Source organism: Pongo abelii, chromosome 3 (assembly GCF_028885655.2).
Source record: "Pongo abelii isolate AG06213 chromosome 3, NHGRI_mPonAbe1-v2.0_pri, whole genome shotgun sequence".
NCBI classification, from domain to species: Eukaryota; Metazoa; Chordata; class Mammalia; order Primates; family Hominidae; genus Pongo; species Pongo abelii.
The window spans coordinates 91,105,973-91,129,101 of record NC_071988.2 but is presented as its reverse complement, the minus strand read 5'-3'; the positions used below and the strand labels follow the sequence as shown (position 1 = coordinate 91,129,101).

General features: G+C 34.2%; 1 protein-coding gene across 3 annotated transcripts; it reads left to right on the top strand.

Moving 5' to 3' along the window:
- The first annotated feature begins 3,824 nt into the window (after nt 1-3,824).
- Nucleotides 3,825-14,141, top strand: CSN2 (casein beta). 3 transcript variants are annotated; one of them, XM_009240053.3, is made up of 8 exons: nt 3,825-3,872; nt 8,541-8,603; nt 9,473-9,499; nt 10,486-10,506; nt 10,603-10,644; nt 11,752-12,282; nt 13,065-13,106; nt 13,805-14,141. In XM_009240053.3, the coding sequence occupies exons 2-7, from the start codon at nt 8,553-8,555 to the stop codon at nt 13,068-13,070; spliced, it is 678 nt and encodes a 225-aa protein (XP_009238328.1). In that variant the 5' UTR covers nt 3,825-3,872; nt 8,541-8,552; the 3' UTR covers nt 13,071-13,106; nt 13,805-14,141. The 3 variants fall into 3 exon arrangements, with proteins under 3 accessions (XP_009238328.1, XP_002814868.1, XP_054409585.1); XM_002814822.2 differs by having other exon boundaries at nt 10,600-10,644; XM_054553610.1 differs by lacking the exon at nt 10,603-10,644.
- The last annotated feature ends 8,988 nt before the right edge of the window (nt 14,142-23,129 follow it).

Genomic DNA, 23,129 nt, shown 5'->3' with positions numbered 1-23,129 from the left:
TCTACAGAATAAAATTCACATTCCTAAGGAGCAAAGCATGCTTTGTCCATCGTCGTCTGATTGCTTTCTCTTTTTCTGTTCACATCTTCATCCTCTCTCTTCCTTGAACTTCATTATCCAGGTTCACTACTTGATTTAGTTCTAGTTACTTGTTTCTCATATCCAAGACTACAGTCTTTAACTATTTTTAGCTAGAATTCTCTATCCTCCTCGATTAACTGCTTTATCTGACTTCAAGATTCTGCTCAGGACTCACGGCCTCATGGAGATTCTATTTTCCTCTCCCATGAATCAACTAAAATGAACTAGGTATTCTCCTTCTGTCAATTGCACCTTCTTACTGCTTTATTAGCATATTTCTTACATGTCGTAACAAGTAGATTTTTATATGTTTTCCCATGAAGGTTTTGACCTCCTTGTGGTCAAATGTACCTTTTATTTTTCATTTCATTCTGGATAATTTAGGAAATGCCTGCAAACATAGATATTTAATATGAAATACATTTTCTTCTAACAAACTTGATGTTCACCTATTTTCAGCATTCTGAATGTATGGCTATTCCTTGGATCTAGTCATCATCCAGAAATTCTCTTCTTTCTAATGCTGAAATTCCCAACTGAAAAAATCTCTGTTTTTGTACTTCTCAAAATTGGTCTTTTCTTAGGCCAGGTCTTTGCCTTTCTTGCCATCTCTAGTCATTCAAGCCCTCTTTTTAGTATGTTAGCTTAACCAATACCTGACGGTTTGCCATTTTTAACACAAACACTAATAATCCCAACCCTATCCTAACAATTCTCTTAACCTATTGATACTAAATCTCCACCATCTTGCCATACAACTACTTAGATAAAAAAAATCTGATATATAATCTCATATAAGTCATAATTATTGCTCGTGGATTTGTTATTCATTTTCATTTTCACATTAACCAAAAATTTCTGCTGTTTCAAAATTACATATATTTAAGATGTACAACATGATGTTTTGATACTTATATAGTGAAATGATTACTGAGTCAAGCAAATTAATATGTCCATCACCTCACATAGGTTACTCTTTTTATCTTGTGGTAAGAACATCTAAAATCCACTTTCAGCAAATTTTTATTATACAATAAAATATTAATGATTATCATCCTCACACTATACATTACATGTCTAAACTTATTCATCCTACATAACTGCAGCTTTGTTTCCTTTGACCTACATCTCCTTATCTATCTTCCACCCTGAACCCCTGATACCCATCCTTCTACTCTTTGTTTCTATATATTCAACTTTTAAAACAAGATTCCACATATAAATATCATTGTGTAATATTTGTCCTTCTGTATCTGGCTTAGTTGAGTTAAAGATTCAACTATGTATAACCATGTCCTTCAATTTCAGTTGAGAACTCCCCCTTTCACCTCACTAGAACATTAAGACCATTTAACTTCAACTTCTCTACCTTTTATCTCAAACATGTATTATATCTACTTATCTTCTTCTTCCTTTTTGTTTTCTTAGGAAAACTGGTACATTTTTTATAGGTCTTATTCTTTTCACCATGACTCTATGGGAACTTGTTCCATTAATGTACTCCCACTTCTTTGGTATGTTTCAACTCTTTCCTTATTGGCCTCTTTCTTGTAAGCTACAAGTCTTCCTTACCCTAAAAATACCTTCCCGTGGTTCTGATTATCCCTGTACACCTAGTCACAATCTTACAGTTCTCCTTATCTCCTCTTCTAAGTTTCTCAGAAAGGCAGTACACATATGTTACTTTTAATTCCTCACAAATTACTTCCTTCTTAACCATTTGGAGTGTATCTCTGTCATCTGTGTAGCATTTCACTGTTGACCTCACTTGCTTCCTCTAGCAATGCAGGATATCAAGGAGAGGAAATGGATTCTGTACTCTCTTCTTCTTGATACTGTAGTTTTTTGGGTTTTTTTTCCTATTTCCTTTTGCTATACCAGCCCCTGTAAAAGAAAGGATACTTGAATTTTGTTTTGTACAATTTCTTTTCTCACTTGATACTCTTTCCCTAGAGACCTTCACTTACTCCTTTGAGGGGAGAAATTACCTTTAAAAATTATACTTATGATTATTTCTTGAGTATCACATTTAATTTAAAACATCTTCTGGACACCTTCAAATTTACCACGTACAAGGTTTTACTCAGTGTTTCATTTCTAATTTCAGCCTGGTTTCATATTTTGATTTATAACATGGCTAACTTTTCAGTCACTCAGGCATAATATATTAATTCATTTCCCCAATTTTTCATGTTTCTCATATTTTAATGAGAAGTTTGTCTTTCTATTGCCTAAGATGCCCAGGACCATTTCCCTACTTGAGATCATCATAATGTCTGTCTTAGGCTACTGCAGTAACATCACATAACAACTTCCTTTACTAGGTTACCTGAGTTATTGTCATAAAGTCATGAAATCCAAGAAATTTTACAATCCATTTTTCTTTCAAATCTCTAATATATTTGCTTCCACTGAATTATGTCACAGTGCATGCCTGACATTCACAGTCATCCATGATCTGATTCTATCAAACCTCTGCAATTGTAACGTGCAATGTATGCCCTCTGAATATCCTCAAACTGGTATGTTGCTCTTTCGGTTCCTGTGTTTTCTTCAGCCAAAATATCTATCCCCATTTAATCATCTCTCAAAATTCTACTCATTCTCTAAGGCTCAACTAAAAAAGCAGTTCCTTAATGGCAAGCTCCCCTGCCACACACAGCACAGAGGCCCTACTTTTCCAATTCAGGCATAATTAAATTCCACATATTTCAACCAAATGCTACATTGATAGATAAATGTTATAAAAAATTATCAGATGGTTAAATCATGGGCTCTGGGACTCACATGTGATCAAACAGAATCACATGTAGTCAGACAGATCTGAGTCCAAATGATATCTTTGCCATTAACAATATGGTTTTGAGCAAGTTACTTAACCTTTTGGCATCTCTGTTTTCTCAACCTAAATATGAAGAGGAGAGCTACCTCATGATTTTCTTGTGAAGATTATACAAGATAATATCTTTGCTTAGTGCTTGGCAAAGGGTTAGAACTAAGCAAAAAATAACCATCATTAATATTATCATAATTATGCTTGACCTGAAAAGAGATAATCAATATTAAAAGGTAAATAAAACTCCGTGATACTTTGCAAAATTTTTATTACAGATTTCCTGAGGATTTTGCCTATACCAGCCACCCAGATTCTCTCTTCAAGTTGTTCTATTACAGAGGAAAGTTTATTTATCTTGTGTACAAAATATTTGTTTTAACTAAATAATTTATTTTTTTTCCGAATCAAGTGGCCCTGGGAGAAACAGTTTGCCTCACATAACTAAGCTACCATCATGGACTTGTTATCTTGTCAGTTTCTTCATTTCAGCATAAAGCACTAACAACTGCTCAGGTTCACATGAAACTGTGGCCTTTGTGAAGCCCTGTGTATCTCTAGCGTTCACATACAATTTTCCCACAACTGAAATCTCAAGGCCCCACTAGGCCCTAAAGAGACCTAATTATGTCCATAATAACTTGGGGACAGGGCCAGAGTGTCACTGTCCTCTAGTCATTGTCTTTTGTTATTGAACAATTGCATTTCCTGGATAGGTTTCTTTTATCAACTTGTATTGTTCCCTTGTTACAATGATCCCCACAATTTCTGGGGACATATAATAGGCAGAAATCATTTTCTAATCATGTGGACTTCTTGGAATTAAAGCTCACTATTGATCTTATTTCAAACCACGAAATTAGCATGTCATTAAATATAGTATATAAACAGTCACATAAGCTGATGGACCATCAGCCGTCTAGCACTACCTTCACTTTTCTTCAATCTTGGAAAAACGGTAAGAATTTTAGATACAAATTTGTTGTATCTTCTCCTAACCATGTATTTCAAAGTAGCTTGAGCTATAGAAGGAACATAGTTACTTAAAATACAGTGTTTGAAATAAAAGTAATTAAGGTAATACTGAGATTATTTTTAACACTTAGGCCAAAAAAGATAGAAGTGCCCAGAAGAATTTGGTAAAAAAAATTGCAATGACATATAGCCTTCATGAGTTTAAGAAAATATAATAACTAATTTTATGCATATATATATATATTTAGTATGAGGCTAGTTCATAGTTAATATTAAAAGGAGATTCATTTTTTGAATTAATCTTCCAGTTTGATTTAGCATATCACAGTCGTAAAAAGAAATATACTTAAATTATAGTATGGGTAGATAAATAATTACTGGAAAAGCTTTGTCCAACAGGTAGTTTACAGCAGTAGCATACTGAGTCGAGAAATGGAGGGAACGGTATGGGGGCATTTACTACTTTAAATGTTTATAAACAATGTTTTTAGAGGAGTTTACTCATCAAAATTGTTTAGAGCCTCAAACTTCCCAGTTTATTATCTAGTTTGTAATATTTCAAAACAATATTAAAATGAGACAGAAATACACAATTAAGTTAAAAAGAAACAATGTGGTTTACTTTGTAAGAAAATTCTTAATGGGGTAGAAAAGACTTGGAAACCATAAACAAAGATAATAGATGATCTAAAAGAAAAAGTAGCTTAGAGCATACCAGTCGATAATGAAGCTCTGGCTTAAAAATTAGTATATTAAAGTATATTAGTATGTAGTATATTTATAGTATATAAATGAGTATAAAAACTAGTATAATTAGTATTAGTATATATTAGTGTATTAGTATATAAAATTAGTATTGTAATTATATATTAGTATATAAAATTATTATATATATTCGTAGATTAGTAATAAAATTAGTAAAGTTTATACTACTTGTAAAATATAGAAAGTGCTGTGGGATCTTCCGTATGTGTAATTATATATAATAGAGTATTATATTCTGTTTCTGAACCCTGACATAAAAAATTTGGAAACTTACAGTGGTCTTAGGCAAAGTAAAATTAATAAAAAATTAATTAACATTCATAAAAAATCTAGAAAAAATATTTGTTTTCTGTAATAGAGAGAATTATATTCAACCTTCAAATATTGAAAAGAACATTTCTCAAATAAATTAGAGACTTTTTCATGAAGTATTTTTAGTTCAAAAATTGAGTTCAAAAATTGAGTTTCAATATCTGAGAATGAAGATTTGAGTGGCAAGTAATATTGTGGCACAAACATTATTTTGAAATAAATTATAAAAAATGTAAGAACACATAACAAGGAGACGATTTAGTATATTTCGTCAAAAATATTAACATATATTTCACAAGAAGAGGTAGTCCCAAGCTCGGCAGTGGGCAAGAGGCCCTGACCTCTTGGCGGATCATCAAGAGAACCGTGTGTACATTTTAATAAAGAGAAGAGAAGAAGCCTGGTGTATAATCTCTAAAGTCATGTGGCATAAAGGAGAACAGACATTATTAGCTATGTGGGGAAGATGGATATAAACGGAGAAGAAACAAACTTAATAGTCCAACAAAGTCTCTGGATAGTGACACAAATAACAAAAATGTCAAAATGAAAATCTCAGTCTTATTGGAAATGAGGAGAAATAATTAAACTAAAATATTCATGGTAAGCGTTTAGTGAAAAGAAAAAAGGTAAAAATAAAATGTGATTTTTTTGTACACATTTTCTTGATCAGTCTCTTCCAGTAGAACTGAGGCTCCATGAGGGAGTAAAATCAGGACTGTAATATTTTGTTCATTGCTGCAGTCCTGGTCCCTAGACAGTGTCTGGCAAGAACAGATTTTTTAGAATCTGTTCTAAAGAAATATTTTTAAGTTAATGAATAAATATTTTTTTTTATTTTATTTGTCTTTTTTTAATTATTCTTTAAGTTTTAGGGTACATGTGCACAACGTGCAGGTTTGTTACATATGTATACATGTGCCATGTTGGTGTGCTGCACCCATTAACTCGTCATTTAGCATTAGGTATATCTCCTAATGCTATCCCTCCCCCATCCCCCCACCCCACAACAGTCCCCAGTGTGTGATGTTCCCCTTCCTGTGTCCATGTGTTCTCATTGTTCAATTCCCACCTATGAGTGAGAACATGCGGTGTTTGGTTTTTTGTCCTTGTGAAAGTTTGCTGAGAATGATGGTTTCCAACTTCATCCATATCCCTACAAAGGACATGAACACATCCTGTTTTATGGCTGCATAGTATTCCATGGTGTATATGTGCCACATTTTCTTAATCCAGTCTATCATTGTTGGACATTTGGGTTGGTTCCAAGTCTTTGCTATTGTGAATAGTGCCACAATAAACATACACGTGCATATGTCTTTCTAGCAGCATGATTTATAATCCTTTGGGTATATACCCAGTAATGGGATGGCTGGGTCAAATGGTATTTCTAGTTCTAGATCCCTGAGGAATCGCCACACTGACTTCCACAATGGTTGAACTAGTTTACAGTCCCCCCCAACAGTGTAAAAGTGTTCCTATTTCTCCACATCCTCTCCAGCATCTGTTGTTTCCTGACTTTTTAATGATCACCATTCTAACTGGTGTGAGATGGTATCTCATTGTGGTTTTGATTTGCATTTCTCTGATGGCCAGTGATGATGAGCATTTTTTCATGTGTCTGTTGGCTGCATAAATGTCTTCTTTTGAGAAGTGTCTGTTCATATCCTTCACCTACTTTTTGATGGGGTTGTTTGTTTTTTCTTGTAAATTTGTTTGTGTTCATTGTAGATTCTGGATATTAGCTCTTTGTCAGATGAGTAGGTTGCAAAAATTTTCTCCCATTCTGTAGGTTGCCTGTTCACTCTGATGGTAGTTTCTTTTGCTGTGCAGGAGCTCTTGAGTTTAATTAGATCCCATTTGTCAATTTTGGCTTTTGTTGCCATTGCTTTTGGTGTTTTAGACAAGAAGTCCTTGCCCATGCCTTTGTCCTGAATGGTATTGCCTAGGTTTTCTTCTAGGGTTCTTATGGTTTTAGGTCTAACGTTTACGTCTTTAATCCATCTTGAATTAATTTTTGTATAAGGTGTAAGGAAGGGATCCAGTTTCAGCTTTCTACATATGGCTAGCCAGTTTTCCCAGCACCATTTATTAAATAGGGAATCCTTTCCCCATTGCTTGTTTTTCTCAGGTTTGTCAAAGATCAGATAGTTGTAGATATGCAGCATTATTTCTGAGGGCTCTGTTCCGTTCCATTGGTCTATATCTCTGTTTTGATACCAGTACCATGCTGTTTTGGTTACTGTAGCCTTGTAGCATAGTTTGAAGTCAGGTAGTGTGATGCCTCCAGCTTTCTTCTTTTGGCTTAGGACTGACTTGGTGATGCGGGCTCTTTTTTGGTTCCATATGAACTTTAAGGTAGTTTTTTCCAATTCTGTGAAGAAAGTCATTGGTAGCTTCATGGGGATGGCATTGAGTCTATAAATGACTTTGGGCAGTATGGCCATTTTCACGATAGTGATTCTTCCTACCCATGAGCATAGAATGTTCTTCCGTTTGTTTGTATTCTGTTTTATTTCATTGAGCAGTGGTTTGTAGTTCTCCTTGAAGAGGTCCTTCACATCCCTTGTAAGTTGGATTCCTAGGTATTTTATTCTCTTTGAAGCAATTGTGAATGGGAGTTCACTCACGATTTGGCTCTCTGTCTGTTATTGGTGTATAAGAATGCTTGTGGTTTTTGCACATTGATTTTGTATCCTGAGACTTTGCTGAAGTTGCTTATCAGCTTAAGGAGATTTTGGGCTGAGACGATGGGGTTTTCTAGATATACAATCACGTCATCTGCAAACAGGGACAATTTGACTTCCTCTTTTCCTAATTGAATGCCCTTTATTTCCTTCTCCTGCCTCATTGCCCTGGCCAGAACTTCCAACACTGTGTTGAATAGGAGTGGTGAGAGAGGGCATCCCTGTCTTGAGCCAGTTTTCAAAGGGAATGCTTCCAGTTTTTGCCCATTCAGTATGATATTGGCTGTGGGTTTGTCATAGATAGCTCTTATTATTTTGAGATATGTCCCATCAATACCTAATTTATTGAGAGTTTTTAGCATGAAGCGTTGTTGAATTTTGTCAAAGGCCTTTTCTGCGTCTATTGAGATAATCATGTGGTTTTTGTCTTTGGTTCTGTTTATATGCTGGATTACGTTTATTGATTTTCGTATGTTGAACCAGCCTTGCATCCCAGGGATGAAGCCCACTTGATCATGGTGGATAAGCTTTTTGATGTGCTGCATAAATCTTTCCATACATATTTATAACTTCTTTATGCCTTTTGAAAAATTCAATAGTGTAAATGGGACTTTTAGAAAAGTGCAGATAGAGTTCTTAGCTGAAAAATCTGAATAGCTGGCAATAAGTTTGGAATTTGAAACATGAGAATAGTAAGCCAGAATAGATTTTGACCACAGTCATACGATATAACTTCTATTTAGTATTTATTCTATTTATTTTCTAAATGCAGACATTTTTGTTATACATTAGCTCTCTTTTTTTTTTATAAAAAGTAACCTTACCTAAATAAGAAAATATATCCGATTGACCAATCTTCCACCATTCAATTTTTTCTACATTCACAGGACTTAGTAGCCATGAAGGTCCTCATCCTTGCCTGCCTGGTGGCTCTTGCTTTTGCAAGGGAGGTATGTGCACAAGAAAAACTTCCTAAACAATCAAGAAATAGTGGACTATGTGCCTATTTGTAGAGAAGAACATCACCAACATTTTTTACTGTATAAATAATGAAGAATTTCATGATAATTCTCTTGGCTTCTATCAAAATCATTTATATATACCCACTGTCTCAACAGTTTCCTATAGTGCCTCAAATGCTTCCTACACCAATGTGCTGCTAGTCACTAAAGAAAAAGCAAACAAATCAATAAGTAATAAAAAATCATAAAAATGGCAACAAAATATAATATTGCATAAGTACAACTCCACAGATTCTCAACCTAGATAAATATATCTTATTCCAGTGATAAAATGTATATATACCTTAAAGCCTAGGGCACTGGGTCAAATCCTGTGTCTGTCTGTACAAAGACATCCATAAGATGAAGTACAGACACAATCATAATCATGATCATAAATATATTAATAATAACATAATAAAAATATTTAATACAAATTAAAGTGACTCTTCTTTTACCCATCAAAAACTCTGTCTTTAATAAATATAAGATAAACTATATTAATAAAAATTACTAAATATAAAAGACATTAAAGTAATTACCTTTCAAACCTCAAAAGTCATATAACATTTTTTATTTCTCAAATTTGTGAAAGAGATAGCTCTGCATAAATTATGTAAAAATTAAGTAGGATACATGTTTAACAATGAGTTAGCTGTAGAAATTGAATTTTTAAACATCTTTTCAGAAGGAACAATCCAATGCACCCTCTGAGGTAAGATTTTTTTTTTAGAGAAAATTTATGAACCATAAAATAGTAAAATTCTCTAATGATCTAGAAGATTTAGCTGGTTGTCAATTTTTTTTTTTTTCCACAGACTGTAGAAAGCCTTTCAAGCAGTGAGGTAAGTTAACATTCTACCCAATTTTAGAACAGTAAAATCCTGCGCTATTTTTCTATGGTGTTACATCATGGCAGTTAAGCTAATGCAGCTATGTTAATGACATATAAGTTCTAGTATGTATTTCCTTTATATGTATTTAAGGACAATAAGTATCTGGATAATACAACATTCTAGAACTTTCTAAATTGGCTTGCTACTTGAAATTGTGTTATTTTGCTTCTTTTTTTCTTTTTAATGAACCGTACAGTCCTGTTTTCTGCCTTGAACTCTCTTTACCCTGAACTTATTCACCTTAAGCATATGTTGATGGCCTTCTATGGGTCAGACATTGACTAGGAGCTGTGGTACAAACTGAAAAGTTAGAGATGCCAGTGATAGTTAAGAGCTTGCTAAGTAGTAGGTAGGCAGACGTGCAAAAGGACACATTTTATAATTACCATAGCTACTTTAGTAAATAAGTGAGATTTAGTGTAGTCCTAAATCTACCTGAGAGAGTCAGGTAGATATTTATTCTTACACCACTCTTCTTGGGTGTGTGATCACTTGATAAGTAAATGATACATCAATAGACTCTGTCTCTTCAGAAAGGTTATATGATCCTTAAGGGAAGTGTTTAACTCTTATGATTCATTTGAAGTGATCATAATGTATCAATTGTTGTTAGAATATATTTTCAATGAGTATTTCCTTTTTTAAAAATCAGATGGGGTTTTAGAGACCATTTGTTGTCAGGGAATGAGCATGGTGGTAGAGAGAAATTAGCATCTATTAATTGCTTTTTTTTGTACCATGTCCTTCTTGACTGCATTCATCTGACTTTCTTTTACATAACAAGCTTAAATAGAACAGTTTAATATATAAGCTTTAATGATTATACAAAGTTATTAATGACTTTATCAAAGAATTAATGCCTTTATTTCTTGATTTATATTGCAAAGTAAGAATTGTTAAAACTAAACCTAATTTTATTTTATATTTTTCTGTAGGAAACTATTACACAATACGAGGTAAGTTTTCACATTTAAAATGTACATATTTTCAAAATTTCCTGTTTAATTTTTACAGATGGTAACATATCTTTATATATGATTTATCTTTAGCAGAAAGTTGAGAAGGTTAAACATGAGGACCAGCAGCAAGGAGAGGTAATTTGTTAATGATAAGTATATGTCTAAAATTATTACAAAGTATAATACATACAAAAATATTTATAATATATATGTTGATTCTAAAGAATGATAATAAAATAAATGCCATATACCCACCAACCACTGTAAAAAATTAAACATTGATAAAGTCAATATATTTTCTAGCATATGCATGCATTTCTAAACTCATAATTAATTTCTAGAATATAGACTAAATACATAACGATATTACTAATGGTATATCTGTTTTCAACAAGTACACGTTGGTGGGAACATTTCCAGGTTGGGAACTATGATCCTCTTATTCTCAAGGTGGATATGGTAATGAAAAGGTGTATACAGCTGGTAAAAAAGTCTATGTAAAATTTGTCCCATATTGCCTTTATTCCCATATGGACAACACAAAATCCTGTATTTCATTAAATTACATTTATGGTGATATGTTTACCCAATTATAATTTTCAGTTGCTTTGTGTATCAATGAATTGTTTGGAGTCACATAAAATATTTTTAAAATCAAATTTGAACAAAAAAATCAATGTCTCTTGAAAGACTGAAGAGACTATCTTCTCCCAAGGAAAGGAATGCAAGAATTTGGCCGGTGTTAAATTACTTCCTGAGATTAGCCACAAATTAAGACTGATTTTCTTTTTCATCAAACCAAAACAAAACAAAAATAAACCTTGGAATTGTCCCTCTAAATCTTTTTAAACTGATCTCTTTATACTGTATGAAAACAATTTGGTCTACTATTGGTACAACTGTGTTGAAAAGTAAATTCTCTCTGAAGACCAAAGTGTACAGCTACAGCTATCCAGGCAATTCAGAAAAAGGTTAAAAAAAAATGTTTCTGAAATATCCAAACGTTGATTTCACTTTGGCCTGTGGAGTTACCCATGAAGTGAGTGGATTAAAATTTTTCAACAAACAGTTTACTCATTTTTCTTCACATGACTCAAGATAATTTCTTAACCAAAATAAGTGAAATATTTTCTTCCTCTCTTTTTACTCATTTATCATTGTCTAAAAGAGAGAAATGAATTCATTATGAATGGCAACTATAGCTTAATCAAGGACTCAAAGATTCTTTTTCCTTCTTTCCAGGATGAACACCAGAATAAAATCTACCCCTCTTTCCAGCCACAGCCTCTGATCTATCCATTCGTTGAGACTATCCCCTATAGTTTTCTTCCACAAAACATTCTGCCTCTTGCTCAGCCTGCTGTGGTGCTGCCTGTCCCTCAGCCTGAAACAATGGAAGTCCCTAAAGCTAAAGACACTGTCTACACTAATGGCAGAGTGATGCCCGTCCTTAAATCTCCAAAGATGCCCTTTTTTGACCCTCAAATGCCAAAACTCACTGATCTTGAAAATCTGCATCTTCCTCTGCCTCTGCTCCAGCCCTTGATGCACCAGGTCCCTCAGCCTATTCCTCAGACTCTTGCACTTCCCCGTCAGCCCCTGTGGTCTGTTCCTCAGCCCAAAGTCCTGCCTATCCCCCAGCAAGTGGTGCCCTACCCTCAGAGAGCTGTGCCTGTTCAAGCCCTTCTGCTCAACCAAGAACTTCTACTTAACCCCACCCACCAGATCTACCCTGTGACTCAGCCACTTGCCCCAGTTCATAACCCTATTAATGTAAGTCCAAATTTACTGACTTTGCTGTTTCATTCAAGATGTGTATGTGATGGTAGAATAAAAGAATAAATGTAGAGTAAATGAATAAAAAAATAGTTTAGATAAGTGATTCTTTTTTTGTTATTATTATACTTTAAGTTTCAGGGTACATGTGCACAACGTGCAGGTTAGTTATATACACATACATGTGCCGTGTTGGTGTGCTGCACCCATTAACTCGTCATTTAACATTAGGTATATCTCCTAATGCTATCCCTCCCCCCTACCCCCACTCCACGACAGGTCCCGGTGTGTGATGTTCCCCTTCCTGTGTCCATGTGTTCTCATAGATAAGTGATTCTTAATGCTTACCTATAGAATAGAATCACCTGGAAAACTTTTCCCCACAAATCCCAATGCCTATGCTTACCCAGAGATTCTGATATAATTGTTCTGGTTTTTTGTGTAGAGGAAACTGAGTGTTGAGAAAAAAACTATTGCATGAATTCTGATTTAATTAGTCTGTTGAGAATTCTGATTTAGATAAAGTGATTAAGGCTTACAAAAGCCAGAATTAAATTTAATAATATGATTGAATTTGGAAAAAAAAGCTAAAAAATGTTCTGTCATTTTCCTTGTGCACATCTATTTTACACAAGCCTTACTTCACATCTTGTTTTTGCTATAAGTATATATGAAGGCAAAAGACTGAGATGTTTATTTCACTACTTACAACATTCTTAAGGCAAGTTTTCTTACTAAGAGGTTATTTATTTATTTATTTGTATTTGTTTAATTTTAAGGTCTAAGAAGATTTCAAAGTTAATTTTCCATCCTCATTTTTGGTAAGTTTTGGGAGTTTGGAGATTAAATTGATCATTTTTATACATGATGTCTTTTTACATGTAATTCTCCTAGAGAAGCCCAATACAGTGAAAATTTCATACATACAAGAACTTTTTTTATTAATTATCAATTTAATGGTTGACTATCATTTACTCACCTAAAACTATCTATCTTTTGCATTTCAAATAACTTTAATTTTATTTATTTACTATTGACAAATTTGACTGGCTTGCTTTCAAGGGCCTATATACTTGCATTTGATTGTCACTATTTTTAGGAAAAACAGAATATATATTTATTTTACTTTTATGGAAATACATTTGAGCTTTTGACAAAAGCCTATTTGCATTTTTATTTCTAACCTAGCCTTCATAAAATTTGTATTTACTTTACTTAAAATTGTCTTTTAATTTATGGGTTAAAATTACTCCAAGTGGAAAGGTTAAAAAGAGGAGAGAATAGCATTGCAATTCTAACATACAAAGCCTTTTGGGATTACGAAATACTAGACATTTCACTGAAACAAGTTCGCTAATATTTGGTTATATACAAACTTTATATGCCTCCGAACCACAACAGAATGCATTTGCAATACAATTTCTTTTGTGAATTAGTCACACCAAAGTTAAAAGTGAAGAGAGTTAAATAGTTACATGTTATAACATAACTAATTATATATTTGCTCTCTATTCCACAGAATTGACTGAGACTGGAAATATGATGCCTTTTCCATCTTTGTATCATGTTACCCCAAATTAAGTATGTTTGAATGAGTTTATATGGAAAAAATGAACTTTGTCCCTTTATTTATTTTATATATTATGTCATTCATTTAATTTGAAATTTGACTCATGAACTATTTACATTTTCCAAATTTTAATTCAACTAGTACCACAGAAGTTCAATATTCATTTGGAAATGCTACAGACATATCAAACATACGTATACAAATTGTTTCTGGAATTGTGCTTATTATTATTTCTTTAAGAATCTATTTCCTTTCCAGTTATTTCAATAAATTATCCTGAAGCATATTTCAGTTGTTCTTTTTTTCAAAACTAATCGGCCTCTTTAATGTTAACTTTTATTTGTTATTGATGTTCAAAATAATCCTGGAAGAATGTTTTGAAATTGAATAGAATGTTTTGAATTGAATATTAAAATACATCAAAAAATGGAGGAAAAGAAAGGATGCTTTTATACCCCATTTGCTATAGAAAGTTTTGGGTTATGCCTATTTTCCCAGTGTCATTATTATAGCTATGCCTTTGACTTTCAAAATGATCCAGCATTGGGTGTTAAATTTTGTGGTGACCCTGGGAAAAAAGCTTTAAATGTGAAAACTGAAATACAGCTTGCCACAGGGTAGCTATGTGATGCTGTAAGAGCTTTAATTCCCACATGGATAAAATAGTGCAAAGAATTTTACTGAAGATTTGATCACATATTAGTAACATGATAAGTGTACTGGATAGTACATGATAGATGATCCCTATTGCTCCACATTGCTGACATTGCTTATACCACAGCACCAAAGCACTCTAACAAATCAAAATGAACTGGGTAATGTGGTGTTAGCCAGCAACGTTGAAGAAAGTAAGGGATGTGAAACTCTGACAGCCATTAATTTTAACTGTGAAGAGTTGTTTATTGTGATTGATTTTCTCTCTCTCTATACCAACTCCTCCACTTGCACATTCAATTTTATCTTCCTGAGTTTATGCAGTGACTCATGTCTAGCAATTATCCCATCTTTCTTATATTTCCAGTGTTTCCCTGGCCCTTATTACAACATAAGCATCATCGAAGACCTGCTTATACTATAATATCTCCCATCATTAAAGAACAAACCTGCATCCTTAACACTGTACCTGCAAACCTCTCCCAATTATTTAGATTACTTTATATCAATTGTCACACTAAAGTAACCATAGGGTTGTTTCCATATCTCATATGTTATTCTATTTTTAACCCACTCCAATCAAAATTTCGTCCCCTACTGAAACCACTTCTTTTCAAGGGTACCAAAAATTTTCATATTGCTAATTTGTGTTCATTTTACCCAACCTCTCAGTGTTATTTGGTAGAATTTGTCATCTTTACTTACTTGAAACATCATTCTTCTCTTCATTTGAAATCCTTAACCTAATAAAACCTTGGTTTCTTCTTTAATTCACTAGACACTTCTCAATCTCCCTTCTTGTATTTTCTCCTTTTCCAAATCCTTAAGGGTTGGAGTACCTTAGAGATTAGCCTTACCCTGGCTGATCCTGTTCACTTCGCTAGCGTTAAGTACATTCTTATGCTAATGACTTCCAAATCTCTATCTCCAAACTTATTTCTTTTGTGAACTCAAAACTTATGCACTCAACTGCCCTCTTGATCTCCGTATTTAAGTATCTAATTAAAATCTCATACCTGGCATGGCCTAGCATAGCTCTTAATCTGAATCCAGTCCTCAACGTGATCTTTAATCAATCTTCTCCACATCAATACATAGCTTTACAGTCTCCACTGTCATCAAAACTAAAAGCTTAACAGTCACCATTGATTTATTATTTTATCCTTGTTCTAGGTTGGATAGTGCCCCTCAAAATGCCATGTCTTTCTGGAAGCTCATTATTTGGAACTAGGTTAGTTTCAAATATAATTAGTTAAGATGAGATCATACTGGAGTGATATGGGCCCTTAATCCAATGTAACTGTTACTCTTATAAGAAGAGACACAGACAGAAACATAGGGGAGAATGTCATGTGACAACAGAAGCAGAGATTGGAGTGATGCATCTACAAACCAATAAATACCCAAGATTTCTGGCAGCACCAGAAGTTAAAAGAAAGGCATGAGACAGATTATTCACTAGATTATTCAGAGATCATGGACCTATCAACACTTTATTTTGAACTTCTAGCTTCCAGAATTGTAAGAAAACAAATAACACTTGTTTTAAGCCACTTGGCTTATGATACTTTATTAAAGCAGCACTAGGAAATTAATACACCTTTCACATCCATTTATCAATGAGTATAGAAATTTCAACCTAGGAAATATACGTTGAATTTCTCCAATGCTCGGTAGCTCCACTATTAATAGTTTATATTGACTCATCATCATCATCTCTTTCTGAAATACTAATGGCCTCCAAACTGACTTCTCAGTTGCCCCTTCTGCAGATCTTTCTCACTAAGCAACCAGAATTATCTTTTATGAGCATAGATTTTCTCAAATCTATGTAGTATGTCATAGAAAATAAAAAGATGAAATAATTCAGTCATTCATTGAAAACCTTTCTTGGAGGGAGGATGTTCTTTTTAGAAAATATAGGCTAGATTATTTAAACCAAGTTTTATGGTGAGCAAAACTAGAAAATATGGATTAAATACTTGAAAAATGTCTTTTGAAGACACTGGGGAGCTAGCAAGTCAAAAAGTATTTGTAAGACTGGGAAGAAACTATCCCCTAAAGACGAGTCCAGTGTGGGTGCCTTTGTTAAATGGTAGGCACTTTGCAATAACGAGAGTACAAACTAAGAGCCTGAGAAGCTGACCCACAGACTTAGGATATAAAAATTGGACTTGAGACCTGACAAAGATGAGCAATACTAGAAAACTTCCCAAGGTATTTGTTGAGTTGATGAAAAAATATACTTCACCAGTAAAATTGAACTGAAAATAGACAAACCTCACTGAAACTCAGCTTTGAATAATATCAATCCCTGACTGGGTAGACTGAGTGGATTAAGATGCCAACTGGATATGCCTATGGAGAAATTGTTGATGCCTTCCTCATAGAATACACAAAAATCAACGCAAGATGGACAACAGATCTAACTGTGAATGGTAAAACAATAAAACTTCCAAGAGATAATAGAAAATATCTTTACTATTTTGGATTCAGAAAATATTTATTAACAATAACAAAGAGCACAGTCATACATAAATTATTGAAAATTTGACTTCATTAAAAAACTGATAATCACAGGAAACCATTCAGAGAATTAAAAGGCAAGCCAGAGATAGAGAGAGTATATCAGCAAAAACTATAACTGCTTGTTTCTAAAATATATAAAGAACTTCAAATCAGTAAGAAAGACAACCAATAAAATAATCTGTAGGTTCATACAACAGTATGAGCTAGTCATGCAGCCATATTCTAGCTACACGACCAGACTTATATTTTAGTGAATGTAAAATATACATCTGCATACCATATGACTAGTGATTCTACTTTCTTCAGGTATATAATGATAAAGACAAAGATTATTCAATGATACTTATTAAAGTATGGTAAGGAAGACTTTCTTCATAACTATTGAGATAGGTGCAGGGATCACTACAATGAGATTTTACACTGGGAAAGAGAAATTGGGCTCAACTCCAAATACAGCATGAGCAAATAGGAATTTATAGCCAAGAAGCAGAGTGATGGTCAGTGAATGAAAAATTGCTGAGAGGAAACAACAGAGGTCAGGGGGATTCTGGTTAAGCTGACTTAACAGGATTCTTGCTGAGAACAGGCCTATATGACATCACCTGGGAAACTGTGGGGGACGAGAAACCAGATCAGATATTGAAGAGAATCACATTATCAAGCATGGAAGATTATTGCTAAGCAGACTCAGCGAGGTTCTTTGCTTAAACTAGATTTTACAAGGAAGTACACAGATGGGCCCAGAAGTTTTAGGAGCCTGAGTAATGTTTGGTCAAGCAAAAAATCCTTGTCAATGCTGGCTTCATCTACAATTCTCAATCTACCAATGGAGATCATTCAAATCACCTCAGTGCTAGGAAGCTCAAAACTGCTTATGATCAGGCTTTCTTGTAATGAGTTAGTCATGCAAGCATATTCTAGATGCATGAATAACATAAACCACGGAAAACCACACTCACTGGATCACTTGATCTTAGGAGTTCGAGACTAGCCTTGGCAACATGGTGAGACCCCGTATCTATAAAACCTACAAATATTAGCCAGGTATGGTGGCACACACCTGTAGTCCCAGCTACTTGGGAGGCTGAGAAGGGAACATCGCTGGAGTCTGGGCAGGGAATGTTGCAGTCAGTCAGGATCACATCACTGCACTCCAGCCTGGGCGACAGAGAACTTCTCTCAAAAAAAGAAAAAAAAATTTGGGGGCGCGGGAATCTGTGCACATACATAAACAGAGGAAAGATGGCCTCAGAAGATGGAGGCAGAAGTTGGACGATGCAGCTACAAAATACAGCTACAAGTTTAAGGATGCCAGTGATTGCTAGCAACTACCAGAAGTAGGGAGCGGCAAGGAAGGGCTCTTCCTAAATTCTTCAAAGGGAGCATGGTTTTGTCAACACACTGATTTTAGGCTTCTACCTTCCCAAACTGTGAGAGAATGAACTTATGCTTTTTTTTGAACAGTTAGTTCATGGCACTTTGTTACAACAGCCCTCGGAAACTAATATAAGAAAGCATCAAGATTTTGGTTAGAGTTTGTTAAAAAACTGGGTGAAATCTTGGCTCAAATTATTTAACAAATGAAGAACCAGAAAATATTAGCTTTACTGAAATTATTGAAAGCAACTTTTGCAAATGGGAAGACATTGAAATATATTCTTCAAGTGAGAAATTTTTAAAATAATAAAAGCTCAAATAATGTACCAAATTTAATTTGAAATTTTGCAATTGCAATTTGGTGTATCTTAACATGAGGAATAAAGAGTTTAATGATTCTCAGCTAAATAAGTGAACCTATAATTCAGGCCAGGGTTATCATGGAACCACAGTCCCTTATCCAAAGGAAGAGGCCCTTCCTATAAGCAGAACCAACTAGCATTGCTCTACTGATGCATGAACACTCAGAGAAGCTGCAATGTGATCACTTCCTTTGGGTTTAGGTTCTGAATAACTGTCAAGTCTCAAGATGTGGGCAAGCCATCTTTTCAATCACATGAACATAGCTTGCAAATTAAGTCAGTACAGAAAAGAGTAATAATGAGAGATGAACAAAAGAGTTAATGCCCACCTTCAAGCTCTTAAATACAACTGTATTTCACTCTTGTGATTTTGTATGACATAAATTTAAAAATTCTTTTCTTGTTTTTGTCAATTTGAGATAAAGTTTTTTTCTGTCACTTGGTACTATGAGAGCCCTGACAAAATCAAATCCAATTCCTGTATGCCATGTTTCTATGCTAGTAGATCTTTCATTGCTTATAGCTATAGGACTTAAATTTTTGAATAAAAAGTCTGAGACCGAGATTTTGAATTACACAATTAATGTTATAGTCAGTTTGCACTGCCATAACAAAATAACATAATAAACTGGATGGCTTAAACAACGGAAATTTGTTTCTGATAGTTCTGGAGGTTGGAAAGTCTAAGATCAGGGCACTGGTAGATTCAGTATCTGGTGAGGGTCCTTTTCCTGGTGTGCAGACAGTCGCCTTCTTGCTGGATCCATCTCTGTGGTGTCTCTTATAAAGGCACTGATTCCATTCAGAGGGGCTCCACCCTCATGACCTAATTAATTACCTCCCCTAAGCTTTGCCTCTAGATACCATCATATTAGGGATTAGGTCTTAAACATATGAATGTAGAGGGGGGCACAAACATTCAGCAATAAAGATTAAAATAACACAGGAATTCAAAATTAGGAAAGTAGAACCCCAATTTCTAAGTATAATATATTGAAATAGATGGAAAAATTAGTGAACCCATCACTCCAAAGTGTTTCTGAAATTCTTCCCACTGCACCTGTTTTTCATGATGAAATAACACATTTTTTGTTTATCTTCATTAATGGCTAACTTAATTTCCCATTCTTTATTGTTGCTTCACCATAACAAAGATTCAAGTTTAATGTTGACTGGAAATAGAAATTAAAACCAACCAACCAACCAAGCAAACAAAAACCTAGAAAAGGCTTCCTTTAATGTATAGCAGAGTATATGACTGGTATCTTAGGATCCGAATATGGCCAGTGAACTTTGGTTCATTGAGGAAAAGAGGACTGCACATTGTGTATTTAAAAAATTGACAACTTTAAAACCAGGAGATTTTATACATGAATCCACATTTCTAGTTTTTTTTTCTATAAGTCCCAGTATCAGGTCACACTTGGATTTTGTATTCCTGAATGGTAAAAATGGATTTGAAAGAACAGTGGGAGGGGGAGGCATGCAGTCTTCAGTTCATGTTTTTTTCACAACCATTATCTTACTCATGTGAAATGAGGCAGTACAAGAGAGTTTTTAGCCATAGTGAAAACAGAAACATTCAGAAACATCTATAGATAGGTATTTTAATTCTAATTACACTTCCATGTGTTTACAGGCACAGCAAAGATGACTATAACTTCACCTATTCACCCTGAATAAACTTTAAAAGGTACTTTTAAATACTTTTATTTTCTACCTCTGTGTAGTTGACTAAAAACTCTAGTGAGAGGCACACAGAAATTGAAATTGCCTTTTTGAGTTAGGGAAAGTGGAAACAGCTAAGTTTGGTTTCAAACCAAGATGGTAACAGGTAAACATCTAAACCAAAGTGGTAGCTAAAATTTTAGAGATAAATAATTATTTCATGAGAAATGGCTAAACCAGAAGTGATTTCTGTTTGAGGCTAATGATCATAGCTCCAAGAAAAAAATTAATGACAGTAACACTGGGATGATTTTTGATAAAAAAATATAAATATATTCATGACTGGTGAACAGAATTCTGGCTCAAGTTTTATCAAAAAAAGTAATGACCCTTCTCACCTTCCAGTTTCTAAATAAGAAGAAGTTTATGAATTCATATTCCTTGAATGAAGAGAAAAATCAAAGATCTACAGGAAGGATCCTATTATAACATCATGTATCTAATCCTGGTCCTTACCATGAGCCTATAAGTTTTGGATATTTATTTGAAGAAAGGGAACTACCTGATCTTCTTACAGATACTTGAATCCATGCTCTATCTTATCACAAATTCCTTGGAATGAATAATGTCTTGATGATCCGGTCTTCATGTGGGGATTTCTTTGAGCCAGGTAATAGATGGTGTTGCCAACAGAGTTTGCCTCCTTTGTAGCCCAGTGACAGACTAAGCCATTCATGGTAAATTCCCAGTTTAGAGACTACAGTTTATTTTTATTTTTATTGATTGATTGATTGATTGATTGAGATAGAGTTTCACTCTTTCTGCCCAGACTGGAGTGCAATGGCGTGATCTTGGCTTAATGCAAACTGTGCATCCCAGGTTGAAGCGATTCTCCTTCCTCACCCTCCCAACTACCTGGGATTACAGGCACCTACCACCACACCCAGCTAATTTTTGTATTTTTAGTAGAGATGGGGTTTCCCCATTTTAGCCAGGCTGCCTCGGCCTCCCAAACTGCTGGGATTACAGTTGTGAGCTACTGCGCCCGGCCCTAGTGTATAGTTTAAATACATATAAACTGAACTAATCCCCATATTGCCTCCCTGCTGTATGCAGTAAGGAGGTCAAAAAAGACTGACTAGAAATCATTATCATGTCTCTTTCTATAATAAAAGAATAAATCAAAAGCAGTACTGCGTCTATAGGGAAAATGCCATGAATGTTAAAGACTAAAATAATGCAGTGTGATGAATCATATTATAATATTATTCTGTTTTCTTATTTGGCCTTTGCAGAGATATATTTTATGAAGATGCAGGAGCCTGCCTCCTCTATTAATTTCCTGCAGGCCCAGTAGTCTCAGTATTTTGACAGGCTTTCTCTAGATCAGAAAACAAGTTGTTTCTCCTTGTACTTCCTAACATAGGGAGAAGGCAGGAGACCCAATGCTAAATTGGTTTCTTTAGATTTTTAAGTCATAAAATATTGGATTTTATACATACATAAAATCACACATACATAAAACAGTGTTCTGAATATTCTATCCATATATATATAAAAAATACATTATCATTTTATATTCTCTGTATATATGTAGTAGAATACTGATGTATGTAAATTTGGTAGAATACTGAGCATCTGATGTCTATCTAGATTGTCTAGGCCATGAGGTGAGAAGCTTTTTCACTTGTGTGTTATGATCTGGTGGATCCAATGGGTCATTAAAAGATCATGACAGATTGATTGGTGTGAGAAGTTTGGAGTAAACCTTGACAGGTAAATCTCACCTGGGGCTTTGAAAATATCGGAACAAGTAAGTATTTTTATTTAGACAAATAGCTCCTACTTTGGCTCTGAAGGACACCAGGTTACTGTGTTCCTGAACTGATCTTTTAATGACTATTATCTATTTCTCTAGCTATAAACTTAGGTATGATCATCCAGATGGGACTCAAACAGGTCCAGATGGCATAAGTAAACTGTATAATCAGGTTGATCAAACTCTAGTGTGCCCACAACTGCCACACTGTTGTTCCTCTCTGCAGCTCTGACTATGTCCTCATGGAAAATGTTCTACAAACCACTGACTATAAATTAAAGATATTGGACAAGTTTACAAATGCCTTTTATGATCTGGCTGCTAGTGCCATCCAGAAGTGAACAGTTCTACAATTCTTCACTAAAATGTGATTGAAAGTGTCATAAAAAATTAATGAAAACAAAATGTTACATACATGACACTATTAACAGGATTATGTAAATACTGGTGATGGAATAATGACAGCAAATATGGATTTTAATTTAATGAGAACAAATGTTACATGCAAAGACTCTTAAGATGATTATGTAAATACTGTTGAATGGAATAATGACAGAAAATATAGATTTTGCCTTAAAGTGTAATTTATTGAAAAGAAAAAAAGAAAACAATCTCTGTCACTGCACAAAACTATTTTAAAAGATGGCACTTACAGAACTGGCAATTCAAAGACTTTTTAAACAAAACGTCCACTAGAAAACTTAGTAAAGACTTTAATACCCTCTGATTAGGTGCCCTCCATATGGCAAGACACAACTGAAATTTAGACAATAAACTCTCTAGGAAAATTTAGCTTACGAAAAAGAATGATATGCTATTAAGCAGATAATTCAAAAAGAACAATTTCCTTCAATACGGGATTTTA

Coding starts and splice junctions, on each gene's coding strand:
- CSN2 (XM_002814822.2), top strand. CDS start 8,553: ATGAAGGTCCTCATCCTTGCCTGCCTGGTGGCTCTTGCTTTTGCAAGG. Junction 10,507..10,599: donor AAACTATTACACAATACGAG/GTAAGTTTTCAC, acceptor ATTTATCTTTAG/CAGAAAGTTGAGAAGGTTAA. Junction 10,645..11,751: donor AGGACCAGCAGCAAGGAGAG/GTAATTTGTTAA, acceptor CCTTCTTTCCAG/GATGAACACCAGAATAAAAT.